Source organism: Phascolarctos cinereus, unplaced genomic scaffold (assembly GCF_003287225.1).
Source record: "Phascolarctos cinereus isolate Bilbo 61053 unplaced genomic scaffold, phaCin_HiC Scaffold_4;HRSCAF=312, whole genome shotgun sequence".
NCBI classification, from domain to species: Eukaryota; Metazoa; Chordata; class Mammalia; order Diprotodontia; family Phascolarctidae; genus Phascolarctos; species Phascolarctos cinereus.
The window spans coordinates 224850671-224875478 of record NW_027555847.1 but is presented as its reverse complement, the minus strand read 5'-3'; the positions used below and the strand labels follow the sequence as shown (position 1 = coordinate 224875478).

At 40.5% G+C, this 24808-nt stretch overlaps 1 protein-coding gene across 3 annotated transcripts in view; it reads left to right on the top strand.

Annotated features, from left to right (window-relative positions):
- The window catches only part of RADIL (Rap associating with DIL domain), a 115001-nt gene extending 90222 nt beyond the window's left edge, over nt 1-24779 (top strand). For all 3 annotated transcript variants that reach the window (XM_078152933.1, XM_021008421.2, XM_078152932.1), the window contains 7 exons: nt 10215-10387; nt 11279-11429; nt 14033-14220; nt 14535-14928; nt 18210-18349; nt 19444-19583; nt 23341-24779. In XM_078152933.1, coding sequence (XP_078009059.1) covers nt 10215-10387; nt 11279-11429; nt 14033-14220; nt 14535-14928; nt 18210-18349; nt 19444-19583; nt 23341-23446 — 1292 coding nt within the window. In that variant the 3' untranslated portion in view covers nt 23447-24779. The remainder of the gene's footprint in view (nt 1-10214; nt 10388-11278; nt 11430-14032; nt 14221-14534; nt 14929-18209; nt 18350-19443; nt 19584-23340) is intronic.
- The last annotated feature ends 29 nt before the right edge of the window (nt 24780-24808 follow it).

Sequence of the window (24808 nt, the reverse complement as noted above, 5' to 3'; positions counted from 1 at the left end):
AATGTTTTCAATTTCTAATGCTTGTCAAATGTACAAAGAGCAGGGTAAGAAAGGTGGGAGTGGTGTAGGTTAGGTATTCAGCAGAACCTTCTGACCACAAAGGTTGTGAGACTTGAGAATTTGTTGCTAAAAAGGTGTGTGGAGGGGCAGCTAGGTGGCGCAGTGGATAGAACACTGGCCCTGGAGTCAGGAGGATCTGAGTTCAAATGTGACCTCAGACACATAACACTCACTAGCTGTGTGACTCTGGGCAAGTCACTTAACCACATTGCCTAGCCAAAAAAAAAAAAAAAAGATGTGTGGAGTTGTCTTCTCTGGAATTATTGGTATATTCCCTTTAATATTCCCAATTATGCTCAGCCAAGCATCAGCCTTGGATTATTACTCTGTTTGACACCTTCACTCCTATACACCTGTTCCTAAATGAAGATACAGAAAATCATGCAACTTTTCTGACTGGGTCATTGATAAATTATATTATATAACTTTAGTTTGGGCAGTCCTGCTGTGCCTATTCTATCATCTTACTATCCTGCTCTCCACAGTGGCTCTTCTAAACCTTCTCAGACTTCCCATAACTCCTCTCCTTGTACCCTCTCAGCCAAGAACTCTGCCTTATATTTTATAGGAACAGTTAAGGCTATTTACTTGAAATCCCTCTTCTCCCTTCTTCCTTAACTCCTGTCATTCATGTGCCTTCTGCCACTATTCTCCTCCTTCACCTAGCTTTCACGTGAGTAAGTAGCTCTCCAAAACTAACAGCCCCTCTAACTGTTCAGCAGTCTCTTTTCCAAAAGATTACCCCCTCTGTCATCCCCACTCTTTCAGTATTTTCATTCTCTCCCTGTTGCAGTAGGTGCTTCCACTTTCTCTTCTCTCAGTCCTTTCTTAATGTCTTACAGTCTGGCTTCCTACCTTATCATTCCACTAAAACTGCTCTCTCTAAAGTTACCAATGATCTCATAGTTGCCAAATCCAGTGGTCTTTTCTCAATCCCTCATTCTTTGACACTTGTTGATCACTTTCTCATCAATACTCTCTTCCCTCTAGGTTTTCAGAATGCCATTCTCTGTTGGTTCTTCTACTGTCTATCTGAGCACTCCTTCTCTGTCACCTTTAGTGGATCCTCTTCCAGATCACAGCCTCTTACTGTAGGTATCGCTCAGGATTCTGCCCTGGGCCTTCTTCTGTTTTCCCTCTGTACTGCTTCACTTAGTGATGTCAAGCACTCTTACGGATTTAATTACCATCTCGATGTTGATGAGTCTTAAATCTACCTATCTTGCCCTAAGCTATGTGCCGACCTCCAGTCTCCCACCTCCAGCTGCCTTTCAGATATCTCAAATTGGATGTCCGATAGACATCTTAAACTCACTATGTCCAGAACAAATCATTATCTTTCCCCTAAAGGCTGACCCATTTCCCCACATTCCCTGTTGCTGTAGAGAGCAACACCATCCTCCTAGTCCTTTAGGCTTGCAACCTAGGAGTCATCCTGACCGCACTGTCTCTCACCCCCATTTCCAATCTGTTGCCTAAGCTTGTTGATTGCACCTTTGTAACATCTGCCAAATACGCTTCCTTCTCTTCTCTGACTCTGCTACCGCTCTGGTACAGGCCCATATTGCCTCATGTCCACATTATTGCAATAGCCTGCTCGTTGGTCTGCCTGCCTGCCTGAAGTCTTTGCCCATTCCAGTTCATTCTTCACTCAGCCACTAAAAGGAAGGAGCTGTGTTGCCCAACTGGCCAGTTCCACTTGGGTCCCCAGTGAGGCAGCTCCTACTACTGCTCACAGATGTTGTTGTTTGTCTTTCCTTCTCAAAGAGGACCATGACATCAGGGAGGTGATGTCATAACTTGCAAGCGAATTGGATTTAAGTGAGGGAGAGCTGTGCAAAGTCACCAGTCTCACTTTCTGCTCTGGAGCCATGTGGGTCCAGTGGCAAGATATAGATCAGGATGACTGGAGATTGGTTCTGAGTGAATGTAAATAGCATTTGTTTCTGTTTTGTCCAGAAACCCTAAGGGTCTTCTACTCCCAAATTGATTTTTTTTCCTTTTTGACCAGGTAAAATAGGCTGTTCTCTGCCTCATTTCTTACCTAGTCTTAATTGCTGAATAGGTGTTGCCTCAGTGAAACTGAGACCTGTTAAAGACCTTAGCTTAAGAAGGCCAAGGTCTCCTGCTGCATCCAGGGCCCTATATTTGTGTCAAATGATAGCCAACCATTGGAATTTTTCTGGGCTAAATAGGAGCAGGATGCAGTGAGGAAGTGCAGACATGTTGAGACTTAAGAAAGTTCCGCTTCAGGGAGCCAAAATGGTGGAGTAACAAGTCACTCTTACACTCCCTTATTGACTTCTGAAAGCCCAGAAAATATTGCCCCAGGAAAAACCATGGAACAGCTGAGCCAGCTGAAAGACGGGGTGCAGCAGTCTTGTAGCCTAGGAAGCTTGGGAGAATAAAGGGAAGAGCCCCTCTTGCTCTGGGAGCAGGGGAGCAGTATAGGACGGTGGGTGTCCCAGCAAGCTCAACCTCAGCATACCAGGGGGAGATTCTGAGCCCCAGGGTTGTGAAGCAGGCAAGCGCCAACAGCAGGACCTCCCCCCCCCGCCCCCCCGAGTACCTCAATACAGACACCAGCTCAGAAAACCACCACTTGTGACAGCATTCTCCTGCAGTCAAATCTCCTGGTGCTTCAGCACAATTCCAGGAAGCAAAGCTCCAGGCTGACAGCAGCTAAACATTCAGGTGCAAGGCCTGGGTGAGCAGGTGTCTCCCAGGGGCCAAACTCCCTACCCCATGAGCTTCAGTACTGCTGTCCCCAGCCCAGCACCAGGTAAACTACCAGAACCCTTCAACCTCCAACTTCTAGCACCTGAGGCCCCAGCTCACAAAGCCAGTGACTGGGTCCCAGGCTTCTAGTACAAGAAGTTTGGGTCAGTGCCTTCTGCACTGCAGCAAGAGAGCTCAGTTTTTTTTTAAGTCAGGAAATAGGCAAACACTATGAGCAAAAAGCAGAAACGGACAATGACCATACATTCTTATTATGGGAAGAGTGAAGGTCAAGGCACAAATTCAGAAGAGGACAACATTGTCAATATACCCACATCCAAAACCTCAAACTGAATATGAACTGGTCTACTGCCTAAAAACCCTTCTTGGAAGGGCTCAAGAAGGATTTTAAAAGTCAGATAAGAGAAGTAGAAGAAAAATTGGGAAAAGAAATGAGAGGTATGCAAGATAGAGTCAATAGCTTGGAAAAGGAAGGACAAAAATTAACTGTAGAAAACAAGTCCCTAAAAATACAATTGACCAAATGGAAAAAAAGCATACTGAAGAAAACAACTCCTTAAAAAGTAGAATTGGCCAAATGGAAAAGGAGGTACAAAATCTAAAAGAAGGAAACAATTTGTTAAAAATTAGAATTGGGCAAGTGAAAGCTAATGACTCTATGAGAGATCAAGAATCAGTCAAACAGAAACAAAAAAATGAAAAAATAGAAGAAAATGTAAAATACCTCATTGGTAAAACAACTGACTTGGAAAATAGATCCAGGAGAGACAATTTAAAAATTATTGGTCTGCCTCAAAACCATGTTGAAAAAAAGAGCCTGGACAGCATCTTTCAGGAAATCATTAAGGAAAACTGCCCTGAGGTCCTAGAACCAAAGCGTAAAATAGCCATAGAAAGAATCCACCAATCACCTCCTGAAAGAGATCCCAAATTTGAAAACATCAAGGAATATAGTAGCCAAATTCCAAAATTACCAGGTCAAAGAGAAAATATTGCAAGCAGCCAGAAAGAAACAATTTAAATATCATGGAACCAGTCAGGATTATGCAGGACATTGCAGCTTCTACATTAGAAGATTATAGGGCGTGGAATATGATATTATGTAAGGCAAAGGAGCTTGGATTACAACCAAGGATCAACTACCCAGCGAAACTGAGTATAATCTTTCAGGGAGGAGATGGACATTCAACGAAATAGGGGACTTCCAAACCTTCCTGATGAAAAGACCAAAGCTCAACAGAAAATTTGATCTTCAAATACAAGACTTGAGAGAGGCATAAAAAGGTGAAGAGGAAAGAAAAAAAAACCCAACATGTTATTAATAAGAGCAAACTGTTTGCATCCCTACAAGGGAAGATGACATTTGTAACTCTTGAGAACTGTATTGTTATTGTGACATTTAAAAGGGGTATACCTAGACAGATGGTTTGGATATAAGTTGACTTTGATGTGATGATAAAAAATCTAAGTAAGTGGTGAAAAGGGATTGTACTAGGAGAAGAGAAAAGGAAGAGGCAGACAAGGGTAAATTACATCACATGAAAAGGTACAAAAACCTATGCCAGTACAGGAAAAGACAGGAGAGCGATGAGCATTGTTTGAACTTTATTCTCTTCAGATTTAGTTCAAAGAGGGAATAACATGATCAGTTAGATATAGAAATCACACTTATCTTATAGGAAGTAGGAGAAAGAAAAGGGAGGGAGTGAATAGAGGGAGGGAAGCAGTAGTAAGGGTAAAGGGGAAGAAAAAGGAAGAGACCAATAGAAAGGCAGGCACACTGAGGGAGGCAGTGGTTGAAAGCAAAACTTTAGTGAGGAGGGAAAGGGAGAAAGGAGAGAGAAAAGCACAAACAAGGGGAAAATAGAATGGAGAGAAAGATACAGATAGTAATCATAACTGTGAATGTGAATGCAGTGAACTCTCTCATAAAACAGAAGCAGATAGCAGAGTGGATTAAAAACCATAATCCTCTAGTACGTTGTTTACAAGAAACACATTTGAAACAGAGGGATACACACAGAGTAAAGGTAAAAAGCTGGAGCAGAATATATTATGCTTCAGCTGAAGTAAAAAAAAGCAGGGTTAGCAGTCCTGATCTCAGACAAAACAAAAGCAAAAATAGATCTAATTAAAAGACATAAGGAAGGAAACCACATCCTGCTAAAAGGCACCATAGACAATGAAGCAGTATCATTACTATAAACATATGTGCACCAAGTGGTATGGCATCCGAATTCTTAGAGGAGAAGTTAAGGGAATTATAGGAAGAAATAGAAAACAGAACTATACTAGTAGGGGACCTCAGCCTCCCCCTCTCAGAACTAGATAAATCTAACCACAAAATAAACAAGAAAGAAGTTAAGGAGGTGAATAGAATTTTAGAAAAGTTAGATATGGTAGACCTCTGGAGAAAACTGAATGAGGATAGAAGGGAATATACCTTTTTCTCAGCGGTTTATGGCACCTACACAAAAATTGACCAAGTACTAGGGCATAAAAACCTCACAATCCAGTGCAGAAAGGCAGAAATATTAAATGCATCCTTTTGAGATCATGATGCAGTGAAAATTAACATGTAATAATAAAGGGCCATGGAAAGATAGACTGAAAATTAATTGGAAACTAAATAATCTAATCCGAAAGAATAAGTGGGTCGAACAACAAATCATAGAAACAATCAATAACTTCATCCAAGAGAATGACAGTAATGAGACAACATACCAAAACTTATGGGATGCTGTGAGTTCTTAGGGGAAGTTTTATATCTCTAAATGCTTTATATCTCTAAAAGAGGAGATCAGTGAATTGGGCATGCAATTAAAAAGGCTAGAAAAAGAACAAATTAAAAATCCCAAATTAAATACCAAATTAGAAATTCTGAAAACCAAAGGAGAAATTAATAAAATTGAAATTAAGAACTAATAAATAAAACTAAGAGCTGGTAATAATAAAATAGATAAACCTTTGGTAAATTTGATTTTTTTAAAAAAGAAAAGAAAACCAAATTATCAACATCAAAAATGAAGAGGAAATCAAAACAATAATTAGAAGCTATTTGCCCAATTGTATGCCAATAAATTTGACAATCTTAGTGAAATGGATGAATATTTACAAAAATATACATTGCCCAAATTATCAGAAGAGGAAATAAAAACATAACCCCATTTCAGAAAAAGAAATTGAACAAGCCATCAATGAACTCCCTGAGAAAAAATCTCCAGGGCCAGATGGATTTACAAGTGAATTCTATGAAATGTTTAAAGAACAATTAATTCCAACACTACATAAACTATTTGGGAAAATAGGTGAAGAAGGAGTCCTACCAAATTCATTACCTAAATCAGGAAGAAACTTAAGGAATGTAAGTGTACTTTACTTGTCAGAAGCTTTTCTTTAGGGTGTTAGAGATATGACTATGAAAATAACAAAAATTTTGAACAATGCATAAAGTCTGGGGCAGATGCCTGGGAGCATTCCATTAGAGAAGTTTCCATTAATAACCATTTACCAATTACTAATTGTACTGTTATCTAGGCCACATCTTTCTGTATCATCCACAAGGATAGCATGAGAGTTTGTGAAGGAATGTAATGTGAAATAAGTCCATAAATGTAGACAGGAGCCAGGTTGACAAGTGCTCTAAATGTAAGCCTATGTATAAGAGCCCCTGAAGACTTTTGAGTAGAGGAGTCCCATAATCAGATCTGTGTTTTAGGATTACCATTTTGACAGCTATGTGAAAGAAGGTTTGGAAAGGGAAGAGACGAAGCTGCGAGAGTCTATTTAGGAGTTTATTAAAATCGTCCATGTGAGGGGCAATGAGAACCTGAGCTAGGGTGGTTGTTTGTGAGAGGGGCATGAATTAAAGAGAGATTATGGAAGTAAGATCAGCGAGTCTTGGCAACTGATTAACTTAAAGGGGTAGGGGAGAGAAAAGAGTTGAGGATGACTATGAAGCCAAGCTTACTGGAAGGAATGTGATATCCTTAAAAGAAATAGGGAAGTGAAGAGGAGGGATGGGTTTTAGAGGAAGAAGATCCATTTTGGACATGTTGAGGTTTTAGTACCTTCAGGTCCAGCTGATTTTGTGAGATGGGTTAGATCTGGATATATAGATTTGGGAGTCAGCTGCATAGAAATGATAATTTAGTCCATGAGACTAAATGACTGATGAGATCAGTTAGAAATTCAGGAAACATTTATCAAGCATCTTGGACACAAAAGCAAAACAGTTCCTTTACCTTAAGGAGCTTTCATTCTGTCACATTAGCTAAGCCTTGAAAAAGCAAGCCAGGTTTCTTGTTTTAAAAGGTGGATACCTAGGGAGGTGGTGGGGTCCTCCTCAGTGAAGGTCTTCTATAGCAGGCACTGAATGATCACCTTGTTGAGTATGTTACAGAAGAGATGTCCTCACCATTAATCACTAGTCCTTTGGTCCCTTGTGAGCTCTAGCATTAGACACCTCCGTCATAAAGAACCAAGTTACTGAATTTGGTCAGTGAGTTCTCTGTGCAGCCACATTGATCTCTTTAGGCAGCTTCACCATTTTCTCCCCTCCTTGGAATAATTTTTCCTTACACATTTAAAAGATTTCATTCTCAAGAGCTTCCCATTCATCTTGGGCCAGTGTACTTTATAACATACTTGATTGTTGAATTCTACTTATCTCTCCTCTGAACCCTTTGAAATAAACTCACCTAAAGTCTAGGGGAAATAATTGTAGACAATATAAAATACTTGGAAGTCTACTCTTGACCAAACAAGATAGCATTTATGGGATATAAAATAAATAATTTTGATTACATTAAATTTAAAAGTTTTTGCATAAACCAAACCAATGCTTCCAAGATTGAAAAGAAAGCAGGAAACCAAGAACAAAATTTTACAGCAGGTTTCTCCAATGAAAGCCTCATTTCTCAGATATATAGAGAACTGAGTCAGATTTATAAGAATACGAGTCATTCCAGTTGATAAATGGTCAGGATATGAACAGGTAGTTTTCAGAAGAGGAAATCAAATTATCAATAGGCATATGAAAAAATGCACTAAATCACTATTGATCAGAGAAATGCAAATTAAAACAACTTTGAGGTACCATCTCACATTGGCTAATATGACAGAAAAGGAAAATGACAGATGTGGGTGGGAACATGGGAAAAATGGGACGCTAAAGTACTGGTGGTGGAGTTGTGAACTAATTTAGCCATGCTGGAGAGCAATTTGGAACTATGCCCAAAGGGTGAATAAAACTGCATATCCTCTGACCGAGCAATGCCACTTATAGATCTGTACCCCAAAAAGATCAAAGAAAAAGAAAAAGGACCTATTTGTACAAAAATATTTATAGCAGCTCTTTTTGTGGTGGAAAAGAATTGGAAATTGAGGGGATGTCCATCCATTGGAGAATGGCTGAATAAGTTGTGGTATATGATTGTGATGAAATACTATTGTGCTATAAGAAATGATGAGCAGGATGCTCTCATAAAAATCTGGGAATATATATATGAATTGATAGAAGAGAGCAGACCCAGGAGAACATGATATGCAGTAATAGCAATATTGTATGATGATCAGCTGTAAGTGATTTAGCTATTCTTAGCAATATAGTGATCTGACATTCTGAAGGACAGGGTGAAAAATGTTATGCACCTCCAGAGAACTAAGGGAGTCTAAATGCAGATAGCCTATTTTTTTTAATTTTCTTTTTCTTTTTTTTTTTTCTTTCTTGGGGTCTGTGTTTTCTTTTGCAACATACACTATGGAAATATGTTTTGCATGACTGCACTTGTATAACCTATATCAGATTGCTGGCCTTCTCAAGGAGGGGGAGGGGGAAGGGGAAGGAGGAAGAGAATTTGGAACTCAAAATTTTTACAAATGAGTGTTGAAAAGAATTTTTTACATGTAATCGCAAAATCCTAAAATAAGAGAAAAAGTAAAGTCTAGAGAACGTGGCACATTATGTCCTTTCCTTCTCTTTTCTATCTTGAATTCTAAGATAGAGAAGAAACTTGTCGCCAAGGTTCCTGTCAGTTCTTCTTTAGCAACATTGATTCATTCTTGTCGATTGGAATCTAGTCTGGAATGGCATTTCCCTTTATAATTTCTTCCACATTTTGAAGGACGAAGTTAACATTCAGAAAAGACATTAATTTATTAATTCTGTTTTGGACAGAGAAAGAGCTCCAGCAAATATTAAAATAGTTGAGGTTCCCCCTTCAAACAGTGTTTAAGCATCTGGGCTGGTTTGTGATCAATTTCCTGAACTCCTTGTGTAATAATTCATCCTCTACCTATTGACTCTTGCTTTTGTTTTTATCTTTATTGATTCAAATGCTTTTCCCCAAGTTTTCTACCTGCTTGATTCCTGGATTTCCTCCCATAAATGTATCTTCTTAATAAACAGTGTATAGTGTTTGTTCCATTGCTTCTTTTTCCTGTTGTTTTTCCTTTTGAAAAAGAGTCATATTACAGTCATGAAGCTCATTCCACCAGCTCTCAACGATTATACTTACAAGGTTCAGTTTGCATACTTGAATTCTTTCCTACTTGTGCACAGTACCTAGCCCAGATAGGTACTTAACAAATGCTTCTTGATTTATTCATATTTTGTGTTTTTGTGCATAGATATCTGAGGTCATGGATTTTATCGTATCTCTCTTTAGTTATTGTCTCAGGAATTAGTTTTTTAGTTTTAGCTTTATTTCCTGTGGTGTTGTACTTGCTATACTCGGGGTTACCAGACTGTAAATATATAGGGAGTTTCTTTCCCTTCCCTTTTCATTTTAAAGCTCTCCTGAATAACTTAAAATTCCAGCCATCTCTCTTCAGTTTGCCTGGTGAATTTCACATGTTGGTTGTGTGATCCCCTTCTGCCCTCTTACCAGAGAGTGACCAGTACCTCTAGCTTTTACTTTTAAAATTTTTACATTCCAATCTGAATTGGTCAGTGAGTTTCCTGCTCCTTCCTTTTAACTAACTGTATGCCATTGTACAAGTCACTCTGTGAGTCTGGCTCCTCCTTTTTAAATGAGCATAAATATGCTTCCTTTTAAAATAGTTTGTGGAAATCAAACGAAGTAAAGTATATCTGACACTTTTAAGTCATAAAGTGAGCAAGTATTGTGATCATAGGCACCATTTACCAGGTGACTTAGGCCTAAGTTGTGGTTATTAGGAAAGGCAATTAACTTTCAAATAGCAGATCATTGCCATTCTTCCTTGACAACTTAAGGTTAAGGGAAGAGGGCAACCAGGTAGAAAAGGATAAAGCTTGCCTAGCAGAGGGGTGGCCAGGGAGAGGGAAGTATAAGGGGAGGAAGAATTTATATCTCTTTATTTCTCCATACAAGCCTAGGACTTTTTCTACAGCTCACTGAGGCCAGTGCTTCACTTTTAATCTCCTCCCTCAGGGCCTACACTGAGCTGCTTCCACTGGCCAAAAGGGGTACAAGTTTGTGCTCACTTACAGCAGCTCTTGGAATGGGCACAAAGTATGGGCTTTGGGCCACTGGCAGAGCAGTTCTTCAAGAAGCTTTCCTGCACAGTAAACCTGTTGGCTACTCCCAGTGCCCAGCTGATACAGGTAGGTATGGATGATGATGTGGAGGCAGGTGGTAGAAGTAGAGTCACAAAGGTCATGTTGTCTGGTATCTGAGTTCATATTATTGTGGTTCTTAAAGGACTATTGTTGGTTGTTGGGGATTTTTTTTTAAGTGGTTGGATCATTGGCTTAGATTCCTGTGCCTAAAGGGGCTTCAAGACCTAAAACAACTTTATAAGTAGTTACTAGCGCATAGGAATGTTTTCTTATTTTGCCTTCAAGGGTACTAATGTGATTAATATTTTCCTCAGTTTAATAGTAAAATGTTAACACACTCTGGAGAGGTGGGCAGGCTGCTTACAAAGACCATCCTCAACTAAAGCCAAAATGCTGGATTATTTGGGAAAGATGACTTTCCAAATCAAATAGGTTAGGCAGCTTTTCTCAGCTAATCACTAAATGGAAATTTTCTCTAGAAATGATGTGGGATTGCTCCTAAATGGCTAGTTTAACATTCAGCACATTGAAAATAAGCCTTCAAAATAATTACCAAAAATTTACTAGACACATTTCTTCAAGAGTCACACAGAAAATACAACACATGAAACTAGCCTTTTCTATTTGTCCAGTAAAGGACATTGTCTTAAACAAATGTACAGTGTTACATTGAATACTCCCCCTCTTCTCAAGCATACAGCTGCATTAACTAGGATGGTACCTTGAGAAACTAGTCTTCCATGTGGGTGTTATGGTCAGCAGCTCACATCTAAGTCATTTGATCTGAGAACTAACCTCTATCCTCAAGTATGCCCTACAGATAAAAATCATGAGGTAACAGATGGAAATGTTGATGTACCTCTTGTTGGTCTAATGCCCTGCTTCCCTCATACCATTTTGAGGCCTTGACTCCCAGAGCTTCCTCTTATCACTCAGATGAACTGGTCATCCCTGAGGACTCAGTTTCCGGAACTGAGCCCTGCCCAGCTGCATCGGTTGTTGACTCAGTACCAACTTGCATCTGACATTGGTTCTGTGACTGCTTGGGAGCCTCTAGATGAAGACAGGCCCAAAGCCTTTAGAACAGGTGAGTTCCTGACCATATCTGTTTTTGATGACAAATGGAAAAGTATCCATATGTTACCTTCACAGGATTCTAGAGCAAGAGCTGCAAGGGAACTTAGAAGTTATTTAGTTCAACCCTTTTGACTTGCCCAAGGTCACACAGGTGTTAAGTGGCAGAACCTTGAATTACACGCCGGCTCAGTGAGTTTCTGTGTTCAGCATTTGTGGGGCTGCATTAGGCTTTATCCACGTTACTAAAGACAAGTCCTGTGCACTCTGAGTATTAAAAGACCTAGGTTTTAATGTGGACTTTTAACCAAGAACCATCTAAATCAGAATCAAATTCACCTAACTGTATTTTGATTCTCCTCTCTCTAAAATAGTAATGCTGTAACTTCCCTTTCCTGTGGCAGGGAAGGAAGATGCTAAGGATTTGAAACTCCTCTAGAGAAGCTTCCTTAAAGCATCAGGCACATGATTAGAATTGTTTGGCCACTTCTTTGTTACATGGAGGTAGCCCTGTGCCCTCAAAGATTATGACAGAAGTATAAGTTCTAGCAGATTATGCCATGACAGAAGGGTTTTTGAGAAGCTTATCCCAAGTACTATGACCATTAGGTGATGAATTCTTTGGCCATGGAAAACCATGAAAGAAAGACAAATATAAAGTGACCCTTGGGCTTCTACATCAGTGAATGATTGAATGAAATGATTCAGAGATGCATGTGTGAGTGGGCGAACAAAGACTGAAACATAACCTTCATCAAGGCTTCTGCCATCACCAGGGAGAGGTGAAATCAGAAAGAAAAAAAAGGTAGGCCAGGCCTATATGACAAGAGTAAAGAGTGACGGAGGCAGCCTGCCATCTATCTGTACTGGCATCTATGAAATGCAGAAAGATCTCAGGCATATTGGGTAGTTCTTCTTGAGAGAACGTGAGCTAGAATTAGAGTTAGAGAGGAGGAGGAGGCGGCGGCTTAGATAGGTTGTGATCTGCATTGTGGGAGGAAATGCAGGTCTCATGGAGATCATAAATCCATCAAAGAATGAACCTTTTTCATTTATTTATCTCATCTGCCTTTCATCCCACACAAGTGGCTTACAGCCTTCTGTTAGGTTGTACAGTGGAAGAGCCAGTACTCAAGTTTTTAATGTTCAGCCTGGTTACCTCACAAATAAATGATTGAAGGTGAATCAGGGTGACCCTAGTTAGTGTTGGAAGAGGTGTGGAAGGAGGTGTGAATTGATCTAACAGTTTTTCACAGTTCTAAAGAAAGACCCAGTACACACAAAAATATTTGGGGCAGTGGCTTTCCTGGTTGCAAAGAATTGGAAATCAAGCTCCTTAAGAATGGACATTGTTTAATTCTTTGTTTTTGTATGCCCAGGGCCCTGCACAGTAAATGACATGTAATAGATACTTATTAAGTGATTGTTCATTGATAAATGCCCATTGATCAGATTATGACTAACCAGAATTTTGGTAGTTAGCCCATAAAGACTACACCTAGGCCTGTGAACTGAAGCAAAGCAAAATAAGCAAAATCAGGAGAAAAATATACACTTGACTACAGAAATGTAAATGGAAAGAATAGCCACAGTAATATCATGTAATTATAATGGACAGTCTTGGCAGCGAGAGGGAGATGTGAGTGTGCACCCTTCCCCTTTTTGCAGAGGTAGAAAAGTTACAGAAATTGAATACATCATATTCGGTCAGACTTGACTGATGCTTTGATTAGTTTCACTGGACTACTTTTTTTCTTTATTTTTTCTTCTTTTGTTTGGAGGGGAGGGATATATTGGGAAATGAAGGTGATGTAAAAGGAGATATCAGTAAGAAAAAGGGAGGTCTGAGGTCAGTTTAAGAAACAGCATTCCCTCTCTTTCATCTGAGGATTGGTTTTTAGTAGCCACCCTCCCATCCTTAAGCTTAGTTCTGATTTAATTAATTGTATGTGTCCTCAAAGATGAACCTAGGAGTCCTGAACTGCACAAGACCTTCAGATGCACCTTTGTGTTGCCCTGCAACTTTTGTGAGACCTTGTAATAATTAGTTTTGATGGGGAACTCTCAATTGGGTATGGATCTTAGTTGGACTGATGGCAAAGACCATTTTGTTTTTGTTTTTGCTAGGCAGTGGGGTTAAGTGACTTGCCCAGGGTCACACAGCTAGTAAGTGTTACTTGTCTGAGGCTGGATTTGAACTCGGGTCCTCCCGACTTCAGGGGCTGGTGCTCTATCCACTCCACCACCTAGCTGCCCCAAGGACCATTTTTTATTTAAACTTTCTCTCTTTCATTATCTGCCATACTGCCTTCATACACAGGTGTTTAGTAAATTATTTTTATATCCATAAGGCTTATTTTAATCTATATTTGTCCCCTTTGTGTGGATAGTAGGTAGATTGCGGAACTCTTCATTCTTCAGCAGTTAGTCTTGTCTGTGGATATGTACCATCAGCTCAAATTGCTTGTTTTGCCTGTTGTTCAGCCAAGAATGGTTCATTTTCCCAAAAATAAGCAGAAGAATGGGGTAGGGAAAACAGATGGCAAAAATCAGGAGGCAACTTACATGTTGTTGCCGAAGTAATTAACGTGGACTTTGCCAATTTTCTTTTTACAGAGGATGTCCTGGAGTCTTATGATAATCATCCACCTATCATTCTGCCAAGTGGAGGGTTCAAGGTAGACTTGGAAGTGGAATGCCTGGATGATAATATTTACCGGCACCTTCTTTACATCCGCCACTTCTTATGGAGCCTACAGAGTAAATCCTGTCATGCTACAGGTCCTGAACCAGAAAATCTGAAGGTAATCTTGGTGGGATCCTCCTTAAGAAAGGCTGTCAATTTTGTTTGCTTTGGTAGAATGTTCTCAGTTTAAGGCCTGTGGCATTAGGTTCTGAAAATTTCTCAATCAGGCCAACTTGGTATGTCTGGCCATCCCGTTATGTTCTTAGAAGGGTGAGATGGCTCTGACATACCTTTGGTCTAGTATCCCTTTATTCCCCTTTCTCAGCCTTACTTTCACAAAACACTTTATTGTTTTAAGATTCCTGATATTTTTATCCTTTTTATCTCAGACCTATGGTAGAATTAATCTACTTCTTTTCTTTTCTTCTTCAGGGTTTGCATCATACTATTCCTGAAGGGCACTCAGAGAGTCGGAGTAGTCTAGTGACTTCCAGGGATGATGGGGACCAACTGGATTCAAAGCATTCAGTGGGCAGGGCAATTGGAGAGGCAGCCAAAACCCTATCTGTCCCTGCCAGTGGGGCTTCCCGAGCTCAGTCCCCTGGTAGAACCCTGGAGAAGCTAAAGCCACAGAACAGCATGGGCAGGAATGGCCCTAAGATGAACACACCTCAAGGGGATTCTTCCTGTCTGTTGACCCCTCCCAACACACCACTCAACTTCGAACCCAAAAGTCAGGATTCTCCCCAGCCCAGTGGCAGCTGTGAAAAACCCCTTCATGAGCTGAAGAGGAATGGCCTTAATGCTCAGAGCACTGCACAGGAAGGTGTGGGCAGCCCTCCGGCTGAGGAGCTGGTAGCTCCCAGTTGACTTGAATTTGTACAAGTTTCCATTAGACCACCCACCCTGTTAAAACAAGAAACAATTTTTTCCACTCATGAAACCTAAGGGAAAAGATTGTTTCCAGGAAAGTCTTTTGGCTTCACCATGTGGGGGAGGAAGTATTAACCTTGGTAGAGAGAGCTTCCTATAGAAGGAGTTGCTTTTAGGGATGCAGTTCAGTTTAACAGAGTTACAGATACCTCCATGTGCACATTGAGCATTTTGTTTCACATCCACCTGTGACTATTGCCACAGTTTTCTTGGATTGCTGGATAGTCCTGTCAGGTAGGGAGAGAGATGAACCAGTTGCCTGGCCCGCTTTTTGGTGAGCTCCAAGGAAGGTGGACCAGTATGTATAAATGCCTGTGTACACAAAAAAAGAGAGTCATTCTGACTAAATTAAGATGGGCTGACTGCTCAGGGCCTGCCTTTAGATGTCTCTGAGGGTCCCTGCAGCCCCTGAGTTCATTCACAATCACCAAACATCTCATGGGGGTAGAAGATTATAATATTTCTTCAGATCCAGAAGGGGAAACCTGAGTCTCTTGGACTAATTAGTTGTGTTTCTTTGTGAAAGCAAAGTTATAAACAGGATATGAACTAGAAAGTCTAACCAAAAAAAAAAAGAAAAGAAAATGTTACTTCATAGGGACTGTGATAGAGAGCACTTGGGTGAATCATATGAGGGAGAATTAAAAATAATATTATCATTGAAGGAAACTGTATGATCACTGGAAGAAATATATAAGGAATTTGGGAAATAAATCACATACTTGACCTGGATGTAGGGAAAGGGTAGCTCAAACTATCCATATATTATCTGGAATACTCCTTGTGCCCAAAGCGGAGTAGCCACTACATTCATGACTGGACTGAATGATACGTTTTTCCATGTGGAGGAAGTAATGAGATGAATTACTCCTCTGGGATAATCCTGATCAACAGGGAAGAACCTACTGGTTGTTGAGGTAGAAATGATGAGAACCTTGGGAACAAATAACTAACTGCTCCACCACAGCTTCTGAAAAGGGGGAGAGCATTGGGTGTAACCTGCCATTTACCTTAGATTTGGGGACAGGGGATTTTAAAGGGTCTAGAGTAGGGATAAATGTCACATTGGATACCAAAGACTCAATCTCACAAATTATAGGTTGGGGAAAGGGCTAGATGACAAAACATTTCCTGTGAAAAGGATCTGGGATTATAATAAATAGCTCAGTCTGAGTTAAACAGTGTGACGTGGGAGTGGAAAATGCTAATGGTGTCCTCTTAGGCTTCTTTGAGAAGAGTAGTGTGCAGGAGATGAATGACAATGCCTTAATCAAACCAGATGCGGAGGAAGAGCTGTGTTCAGTTCTGAGTACCACATCTTGGTAAGGACATAGGCAAGCTGAAGTCTGTGCAGAAAAGGGCAGCAAGGAGACCAAGAGGCCTGCAGATCTAAAAGATAAGTTGAAGGAACTGGGGATGTTTAGCCAGAGAGAGAGTTGAAAGGGATAACTCTAGAAAAATTTGAAGGGCAGTGATGTGTAATAGGTATGGGCCTCCCAGGGGAGATTGAGGAATGGTAGGGTGAAACCAGCAGAGATGTTAAAACTCCTTAGACTAGGACCAGATTAAAATATAGTTGAAAAATGTTCAACTAGTACAACATTGATAATGTCAGTTTGTGGTTTTCAAAGTCACTATGCGGCCCACAGGGATCCATTTCTATTTGAGTTTGATGCCACTGCTGTAGAGAAGCAGGTTTAGGATTGATGTAAGGAAACTCCCTAATAATTGTAGCTGATCCAAAGTGGAATAGGAAGCGGAGGAAGTAGCAGTTCATTCACACTAGAATGCTTCAAGCTGAGACCAAATGACTATGTAGCGGATTTGCAAAGTGCAGTGGACTAAGGTGGCCAATAAAATCTCTTCCAGCTCTGAGATTCTGTAAAGGCTGAGGCAAAAAAGTAATGAGATCTAACTATGTCAGCTGTTTGTTAATGTCTGGAAACCCTGAGATAGGACAGTCTTGGAAAAATGAAGGCTATCTCTGTGATTGTAATACCTACTAGTACCTTCCCTCCTTCCCTCCCTCCTCTTCCTCTGTCCACATAGGAAATCATACCCTTTCCTTTGGGTGCTCTGCCCAAAGCAATATGAATTTTGATGGCTGAAAATTTACAAGATATCGAGGAGGTTTTTTTTTTAAGGACCGTGCTTGAAACCTAAATCACTCTGGCTCTCATTGATTGGCAGTAAGTCCCAGCGCAAGCCACACTTGTTTGGGCTCTGATGGTTGAGAGTGAATATAAATAGAAATTATTTCTATTTTGGCCAGAATCCCTGAAGGTCTTCTCCTTCCAGATTGATTTTGTTTTTTGACTAGGTAAAAGAGGCCATTCTTTGCCTTTTTTCTTCACTAGCCTTAATCCCAGAAGGGCATACCTTAACTTAAAAAGGCGAAGGTCTCCCACTGTATCCCAAGCCATCTCGTCATCCTGATCTGTGTCTGGCCACTGGACCCAGATGGCTCTGGTGACCTTGCACAGCCTTCCTTCACTTAAATCCAATTCACTTGCAAGTCATGGCATCATCTCTCTGATGTCAGCAACAGCAACAATACCTAAGAAAGTAATGAACACTGGCAATTTGTATAAAGCTGAGCACCACAAAGGTAACCCCCGATTTGGGTTGGATTTTAAATTAAAACAGGCTCTTCCCTTCCCCCATAGAAAGCAGCAAGGGAAACTTAACCTCTAGAATAATTCAATTCCCTAAGCAAAATAAATGCCCTGAAGGATATAGGAGTACCTTATATTTGTGGATAGCCAGCATTAAGTTGCTAAGTGTAGCATATACACTAAAACAAAGTGAAACCAAATATATGGAAGGAGTAAATAGTAGTGGGGCATCCACCAAGGATATCTGAGATATTATCTGTAACCTCGTATTTTAGTGGCGATAATAACTGATTTAAGTTAAACAATTTCATAGTCTCTTTTTCTTTGATCAATCTGTAGAGAAGGCATTTGAGGATCAGAGCTGGCCAAAAGGTGGGAGAACTGGGGAGCCTGAAGAACCATCCACGTACTGTACTTTTGTCTTGTGGTTTTTGTATAGCTAATTGACTAAGAGCCCATAAGGCTTGTTATTTATATGCTTGCGTATAGAGTTTTCTTACCTTCATGTTTGAATGTACTGCTGCTTTTCATTTCAAACCATCTTTTCTTGGTTATACAGGAGATTCTCCCACCCCCTTTGATTATCCTACCCCTGCCTCTTCCAGTCGCAGTTCAGCCACTGATGACTTCTGTTACGCCTTTGTGGTGGAGTTGGAAAAAGGACCCCTTGGGCTGGGGATGGGCCTGATAGATGGACTGGTGAGTGAATTAGAGGCAATTGGTCCCAGCTACTACCTTCTAGCTTGTGTACCATCTAAAAGAGGTATACTTGATATATATATATATATATATCTCTTAGATGTGTTTCTTTCACTTCCTAGACAACTCCCAGGGTTTCTTGTTCCAGGTCTAGGGGAATGTTTCTTTAAAAGTATTAGATATTTGTGATGTAGTGAGCATTATTACTGCTTTATGGTCATACCCTCATGTTAAAAATTAATTTAGTCTGAAGAGGGGGAGGCATTCAGGAAATGATTGGATTGTCATGATTAGTGCCTGGGTTTGTTGAGGGAAAATGGAAAAAATCAAATTCCCACTGATAAAGAGCTTCCTCACACTCTCACTTAAAACTGTCAGGTTGTCATCAGTAGAGATATGACAACTTGGTGAATAGTATTTCTATGGAAGAGAGCTTATAAGAGATTCTGTACTTGGAGTTTTCTCTTTAGCTTGGAGGGTGCCCAGGAAAATGAGGTCACACACCAAGAATTTTTTAGAACCTATTTGCAAACCTTCTATTCTGATTAAACCAAATCTTCAGTTGTCCATATTAATGAGAGTATTCGAAAATTCTGGAACATTTTTTTGCTGTCCTCCTTTAAAGTTTGTACTCCTTTGTTGGCCCAGACCTGTGCTTTTATTGGTACAAGGCAGCTACCTTCCCTAGTGGAGATTCAAAACTGTTCTGCAGTTTAGATTGTTTAGTTCTGCAGTTTATAGACAGTTGCCTGGTTCACATACCACTATGTGTCAGAGGCAGGACTTGAGCTCATGTCTTGCAGGCTTAAACGCCAGCTCTCTGTCTGCCATGCCACACTACTACTCCTTTACTAGAGATGATCGTACAGAATGAGGCACCCATCTATGTGTTTATTGCACTACCACCACTTGTGCACAGTGGGACAGGTGTGGGAGAAGCAAAGCAATAGCTTATTTGAGAATGTTGTTGTTTTATGTATAGTAATGACAGGGTACACAGAAGTGCGAATTTCAGCCAAGCTTTGTTCTCATGCAGACATCCTAGGCCTTAACTGCTGTCCCACAGCGGTGGTGTGAATTCCTATCTTTTACAGCACACTCCTCTGAATGCTCCTGGTATCTACATCCGGACCTTGATCCCGGACAGCCCAGCAGCCTCCGATGGCAGACTTTCCTTAGGAGATCGGATTCTTGCAGTGAATGGCACCAGTTTGATTGGCACAGATTATCAGAGGTAGAAACTTACTTCATTTTATAAAACCTTTATCTGGGCTTGTACCCTCAGAGCAAGTACAATAATCCAACATGTCTTCAATAGTTTTGGGTGCTCACCTCTTCATGGCAGCTCTTTTGTCAGCAGAAAAATAGAGAAACAAAGTAAAATAATGAATTTGGAGTGAAAAGCAAGCTGGCAAGCTGTTAGGATGCAGGCAGAATTGGCCTTTTTTAAGACAAGGAAACAACAGTAAGTAGGCCTTAAAGTTCAATGCAAGATGGTTCTGATCCTAGTATATCTCAGTCAGTAAGTTTTATTAAGTGCTTACTATATGCCAGCCACTGTGCTGAGCACTGAGCAAACAAAAGAAAGCAAAAACAGTCCCCGTCCTCAAGAAATGGATGTCCCGATGGGCAGACAACATGTCAGTGACTTAGGTATATAGAAAACGTAATGACAGTTTTGATAGAAAGTATGATAAAAGGTAAGTTGGGAGGATGAAAGCAATAGCAGCTAGGGACTTGAGCTGAGTCTTAAAGGAAGCCTGAGAAACGAAAAGGCAGAGGGGAGGGGAGAAAGCATTTTCCAGGCATGAGGAATAGCCAGTGCAAAGGTAAGGTGATGGGAGATGACACATAACGTTTAAGGAATTGCAGTGTGGCCTGTGTAGCTGGGTCATAGAGTGCATGGAGGGGAGTAACGGGTAGAAAGACTGGAAAGCTAGGAAGGGGAACTGGTTGTGAAGAACTTTAAATACCAAACAGAGTTGTTTATATTTCATGCTACAGTTAATGGGTAGTCATTGTAGGAGGGTGCCATGGTCACTTGTTCAGTTGTTTCAGTTGTGTCCAACTCTTCATGACCCCTTAAAGCCATGGTCAGAAATACACCTTTAAAAAAAAAAAAGATCTTGACAGCTAAGTAGAAGATGGATTGGAGTGGAGACAAACTATTCCAAAAGTCCAGGCAAGAGGGTAATGTCTTAAATTTGGGTAACTGCGGTGTAAGTAAACAGGAGACATACACAAGAGATACTGTGAAGTCAGAAACAAGATTTGGTAAGGGACTGGCCATGTGGGGTGAAAATGAGTCAAAGCCACTGAGGGTGGTAAGCTTGGGTAAATGGAAAGACAATGGGGCCCTCAACAGTAATAGGGAAATTTAGAAGAGGAGAGAGTTTGAGTGAAAAGATAATGATTTCTAATGATTTTGGACATGTTGAGTTTGAGTTGCCTTCCGGAAATCCACTTCAAGATATCCAAAATGCAGGAAAGAGACTGGGGCAGGATATGTATTTCTAAGAATGTTTTGCCTACAGATGATAAATTGAATCTATGGGAACTCAGGAAATCACCAAGTAGATTGTATAGAGAAGATGGTCTAGGACAGAGCTTTGGGAACACTCACAGTAGGGGACATGACATGAAGTCACAAAGGAGAGTAAGGAGCTGTCAAACAGGAGACTAGGAGAGATCAGTATCAAGAAAACCTAGAGAGTATCTAGGTGATGATCAACAGTATCAAAGTATGCGGTGACAGGGCAGCTAGGTGGCGCAGTGGATAGAGCACTGGCCCTGAGTCAGGAGGACCTGAGTTCAAATGCGGCCTCAGACCAGACCCTTGATGCTTACTAGCTGTGTGACCCTGGGCAAGTCACTGAACCCCAATTGCCTCGCCAAAAAAAAAAAAAGTGATGCAGTGAGGACAAGAAAGATTAAACTGAGAAAAGACCACTGGAATGGGCAATTAAGAGATGGTAACTTTGAAGACGGAAGTTTCAGTTGAATAGAGCTGAAAAGGCCGGATTCATAAATAGTTTAGAAGAGAGAGGCAAGGAAGGGAAAGCATCATAAATTCTTCTCTCTTATGTGCCTCTTACTATGGTGACTTACTGTTGAAGTGGCTTTCTCATTGAGTTTCTTAGTAACTTCCCATTACTACTCCCATTTCCTGTTTGGGTGGCCTGTGGAGGGAAAAAAAGTCCTCAGGGTCATAGATTTACAGCTGGAAGTCTGGGCTTGCTGATTATAACAGCAGAGTGGTGATATTTAGCTGCAGCATGTTGTCTTAGCGATACAAGAAGAGAGCCATAGTGATACAATTGAATAAGAGCACTGGATTTGAAATCAGAAGCAAGTCACAAAAGTACTCCTTAGTTTATTCATCTTAGATTGGTCTTCCAAGATCTTTTCCAACTCTAGATCTGTAGTCCTGACATAGGCAACTTTAAGGGAATATTTTCAACTTTTATTATTTTAAAAGCAGTGTATGTTTCAGAAATTACTGTTCTGCCATGAGCATATATTTTACTAAGTGGGCAAGGGCTTAGGTTCAGAACACCTGTCACAAATATATGAAAGAATTCACCATTTTTGTCTATGACTTGGATGAAGAAATAGATGGCTGGCATGCTTATTAAATTTGCAGATGACCTGAAAATAAGAGGCTAGCTAATGCATTAGATAAAGGAATTGCTGTCCAAATTGCCATGAAGAGCCACCTCTTGATTCAAGTTTGGAGCAGAAAGAGGCAAGAATGATCTGATGAGGAAAAAAAGCACTTTTTTTTGGTGAAATAGGAAGTGGAAGTATTCGCTGAGTATTAGGGGAGGAGCTTTGGAGGGAGGTTAGAATGTTGAGCCAAACCAACTAAGGAAAATTTAATTGGGATAAATATTAAATCCTGCTCTTGGGCTTGGAAAGTCAATTGCACAAATAAATAATGGGGAAGTCTAACTTAGAAGTTAATATGGAAAAAAAAATCTTTGGTTTTTAGTGGACTAAGTCAACAAGGACATGGCAGCCAAAAAAAAAAAAAGACACCAATGAATCCTGTGCTAAGTTGTGTTAGGTGAGGCGTAGCACTCGGAAAAAGGCAGGTGATACTCCTGCTGTGCTCTTCCCTCATCAGACCGTAGCTGGAAGCATTTGGTCAGTCCTCAAGGTCAAGGTCACATCGTAGAAGGAACATCAGTAAAGTAGAACCCATCCAGGCAGGGGTGATGGACTGGAAGCTAAGCCTCACCACGATTGCTTGAGGAAGCTGGAGCTGTTCAACTGGAGGACTTAAGGGCAGTGGGACCCCTGTCTACAAAAGACGAGTGTTGCAGTGAGGGAGAGCTGGGGAGAGAGGGATTTCAGTTTAAAGGAAGGGAACTAGTCCAAAACCATGGCTTGGGTTGCTTCGGTAAGTGTTACGCTTCATCACTGGAGGTCTTTAAACAGAGACTGTCTCACTTTGGGTGGTTATAAAGAAGAGGTATGGTTAGACCAGATGATGCATGAGGTCCCTTATGACCCCAAACTTCTGAGGAGACAGGGTAGCCCAATACCAGAGTTTGGTGCTCCAGCCAACTGTTCCCCTGATCAACTTGCACTTGTCTTCCACAGCCCTTTTGCTGATGTCCATTTCCTCTGCTTAGCAAAACCGAGCCTTTTTTTAAAGGCCTAGCTCATGTAGAACTTGACTGTCATTTATTAGCACTTATTACATACTACCTTATATTAGTCTTTCCCTTGAAATAGGACATTTACACTTAAAAGGAGAGCAACCAATTTCTAATCTTTTGTATGTAAAAAGCAAGGACAAAAGCAAAAAAACAAGCCAACTTCAATGATTGAGTAAGATGTATACAGTTTTGGGCAAAAATACACCATTAGTGGGGAAAGCCTCACAAATCTTCCCTTAACTGACTTTTCCAGGCTGCCATGCATACCATTCATTTTACCTGTAGCCATATTTACAAACTAATAAATACTCTGCTGTTCTCTTTCAGGGCTGTGGACTTGATCCGATCTGGGAGAAAGAAGCTACGGTTTCTGGTTGCCAAATCAGACATAGAAGTAACTAAGAAAATCAGCTCCAGCGCCTCTCCTTCCTAGGGCTTTTGTTCCAGGACTGCTGTACATATCTGATTGTATCAAGGCTTTGTCAGGCTTTGCTTGATAATGTTCTTAGAAGGTGAGAATCCAGCAGGTCATGACAGTCTCCTGATTCTGCTTTTCATGCTGCAAGTGCTTGCTCAGTGTTACATCCTGTATTTTATGCAGAAGAAATTATAGTATAAAAAAGAGCAACAGGGTTTATAAAGTGGGTGGGTGCTGCTGGCTTCCAGTATGGGGACAATCAGATGTGACTCATCTCAGAATTGTAGCATGATCGACTCTTACTTTTCTGCCTCCTTCCAAAATGTTTGGTCCAGTGCAAAATGCAGACTGGTAGGGTTTTTAGGTGCCCTTTACTACAGTGACTGTTTGCTGTATGTAAACTTTGTACAGGCAACAAAATTCTCGGTCAGCTTTCAGTTCTTGTTCTGTACATAGTACATACATGTGAAAATACTAAACTCAGTAGTCTACTAGATAATCTTTTCCATGTTCCTCAACTCAAAAACTGTTATTATTCTGTAGCTGGGCCCTGAGAACTTAGGGCTTGAGAAAAGGAAGAAAAATTCTTGGCCAGAGTGGCATGCATACTTGATTCTTTCATACTGAAATTTTGACTGTCAGCCAAAGATTTATGAAAATAAGTAAGCATTCTACTAAAGGAAGAATAGAAAGGTACCAGCCTCTATCTTATATATACTACGGTCACATGTCATCAGTTGAAATTGTCTGCAAAAGCCTCGCTACTTCCTATATCATTCATTTTCTACAAAGAAAAAAAGTTGTGATTAAATATTAACTTGGCTACTTTATGATAAGGGTTCCTAACAGATTTCTTCCTGGATCTCTTGTTAATAAGCTGGATGCCTAAGCTGGTTCTCTCACCAAGCCAGATGAGCCTTCAGCATATCTGGAATACTTTAGCTGAGATGGTTTGGTATCAGAAACTAGTCCCTGTGCATTTTTCTTATGTTGTCCCTTAGGTGTTACCCCAAGTGCCTTCTTAAGACAGTGGGTAGTGCCAAACTCAGCCTGGCCCAAAACTAAATATTCCCCTTTTAGGAATCTATTCATACTTTTTTTTTTGAATGCTGACACAAGTGTTCTGCTTCTCCAGAACTTTTTAGTCAAAGGTAACAGTCAAGACTAATGGAGTGGTATTTAAGTTTCCAGGTGGCTTATAGACCAACCATAACAAAGTAACTCGGTTTGGATTGTGAGTGAAGCTGATTAAAGTTAAAACTGTGCAGAATGGTTCTTTTGGGCAAGAGAAATAAACTGATGTAGGGTTTTACAAAGCTTATCCGAGCTGAGACTAGTAATGATGGGCCAGGCAGCATCCTAAGAATTGTTATTCTA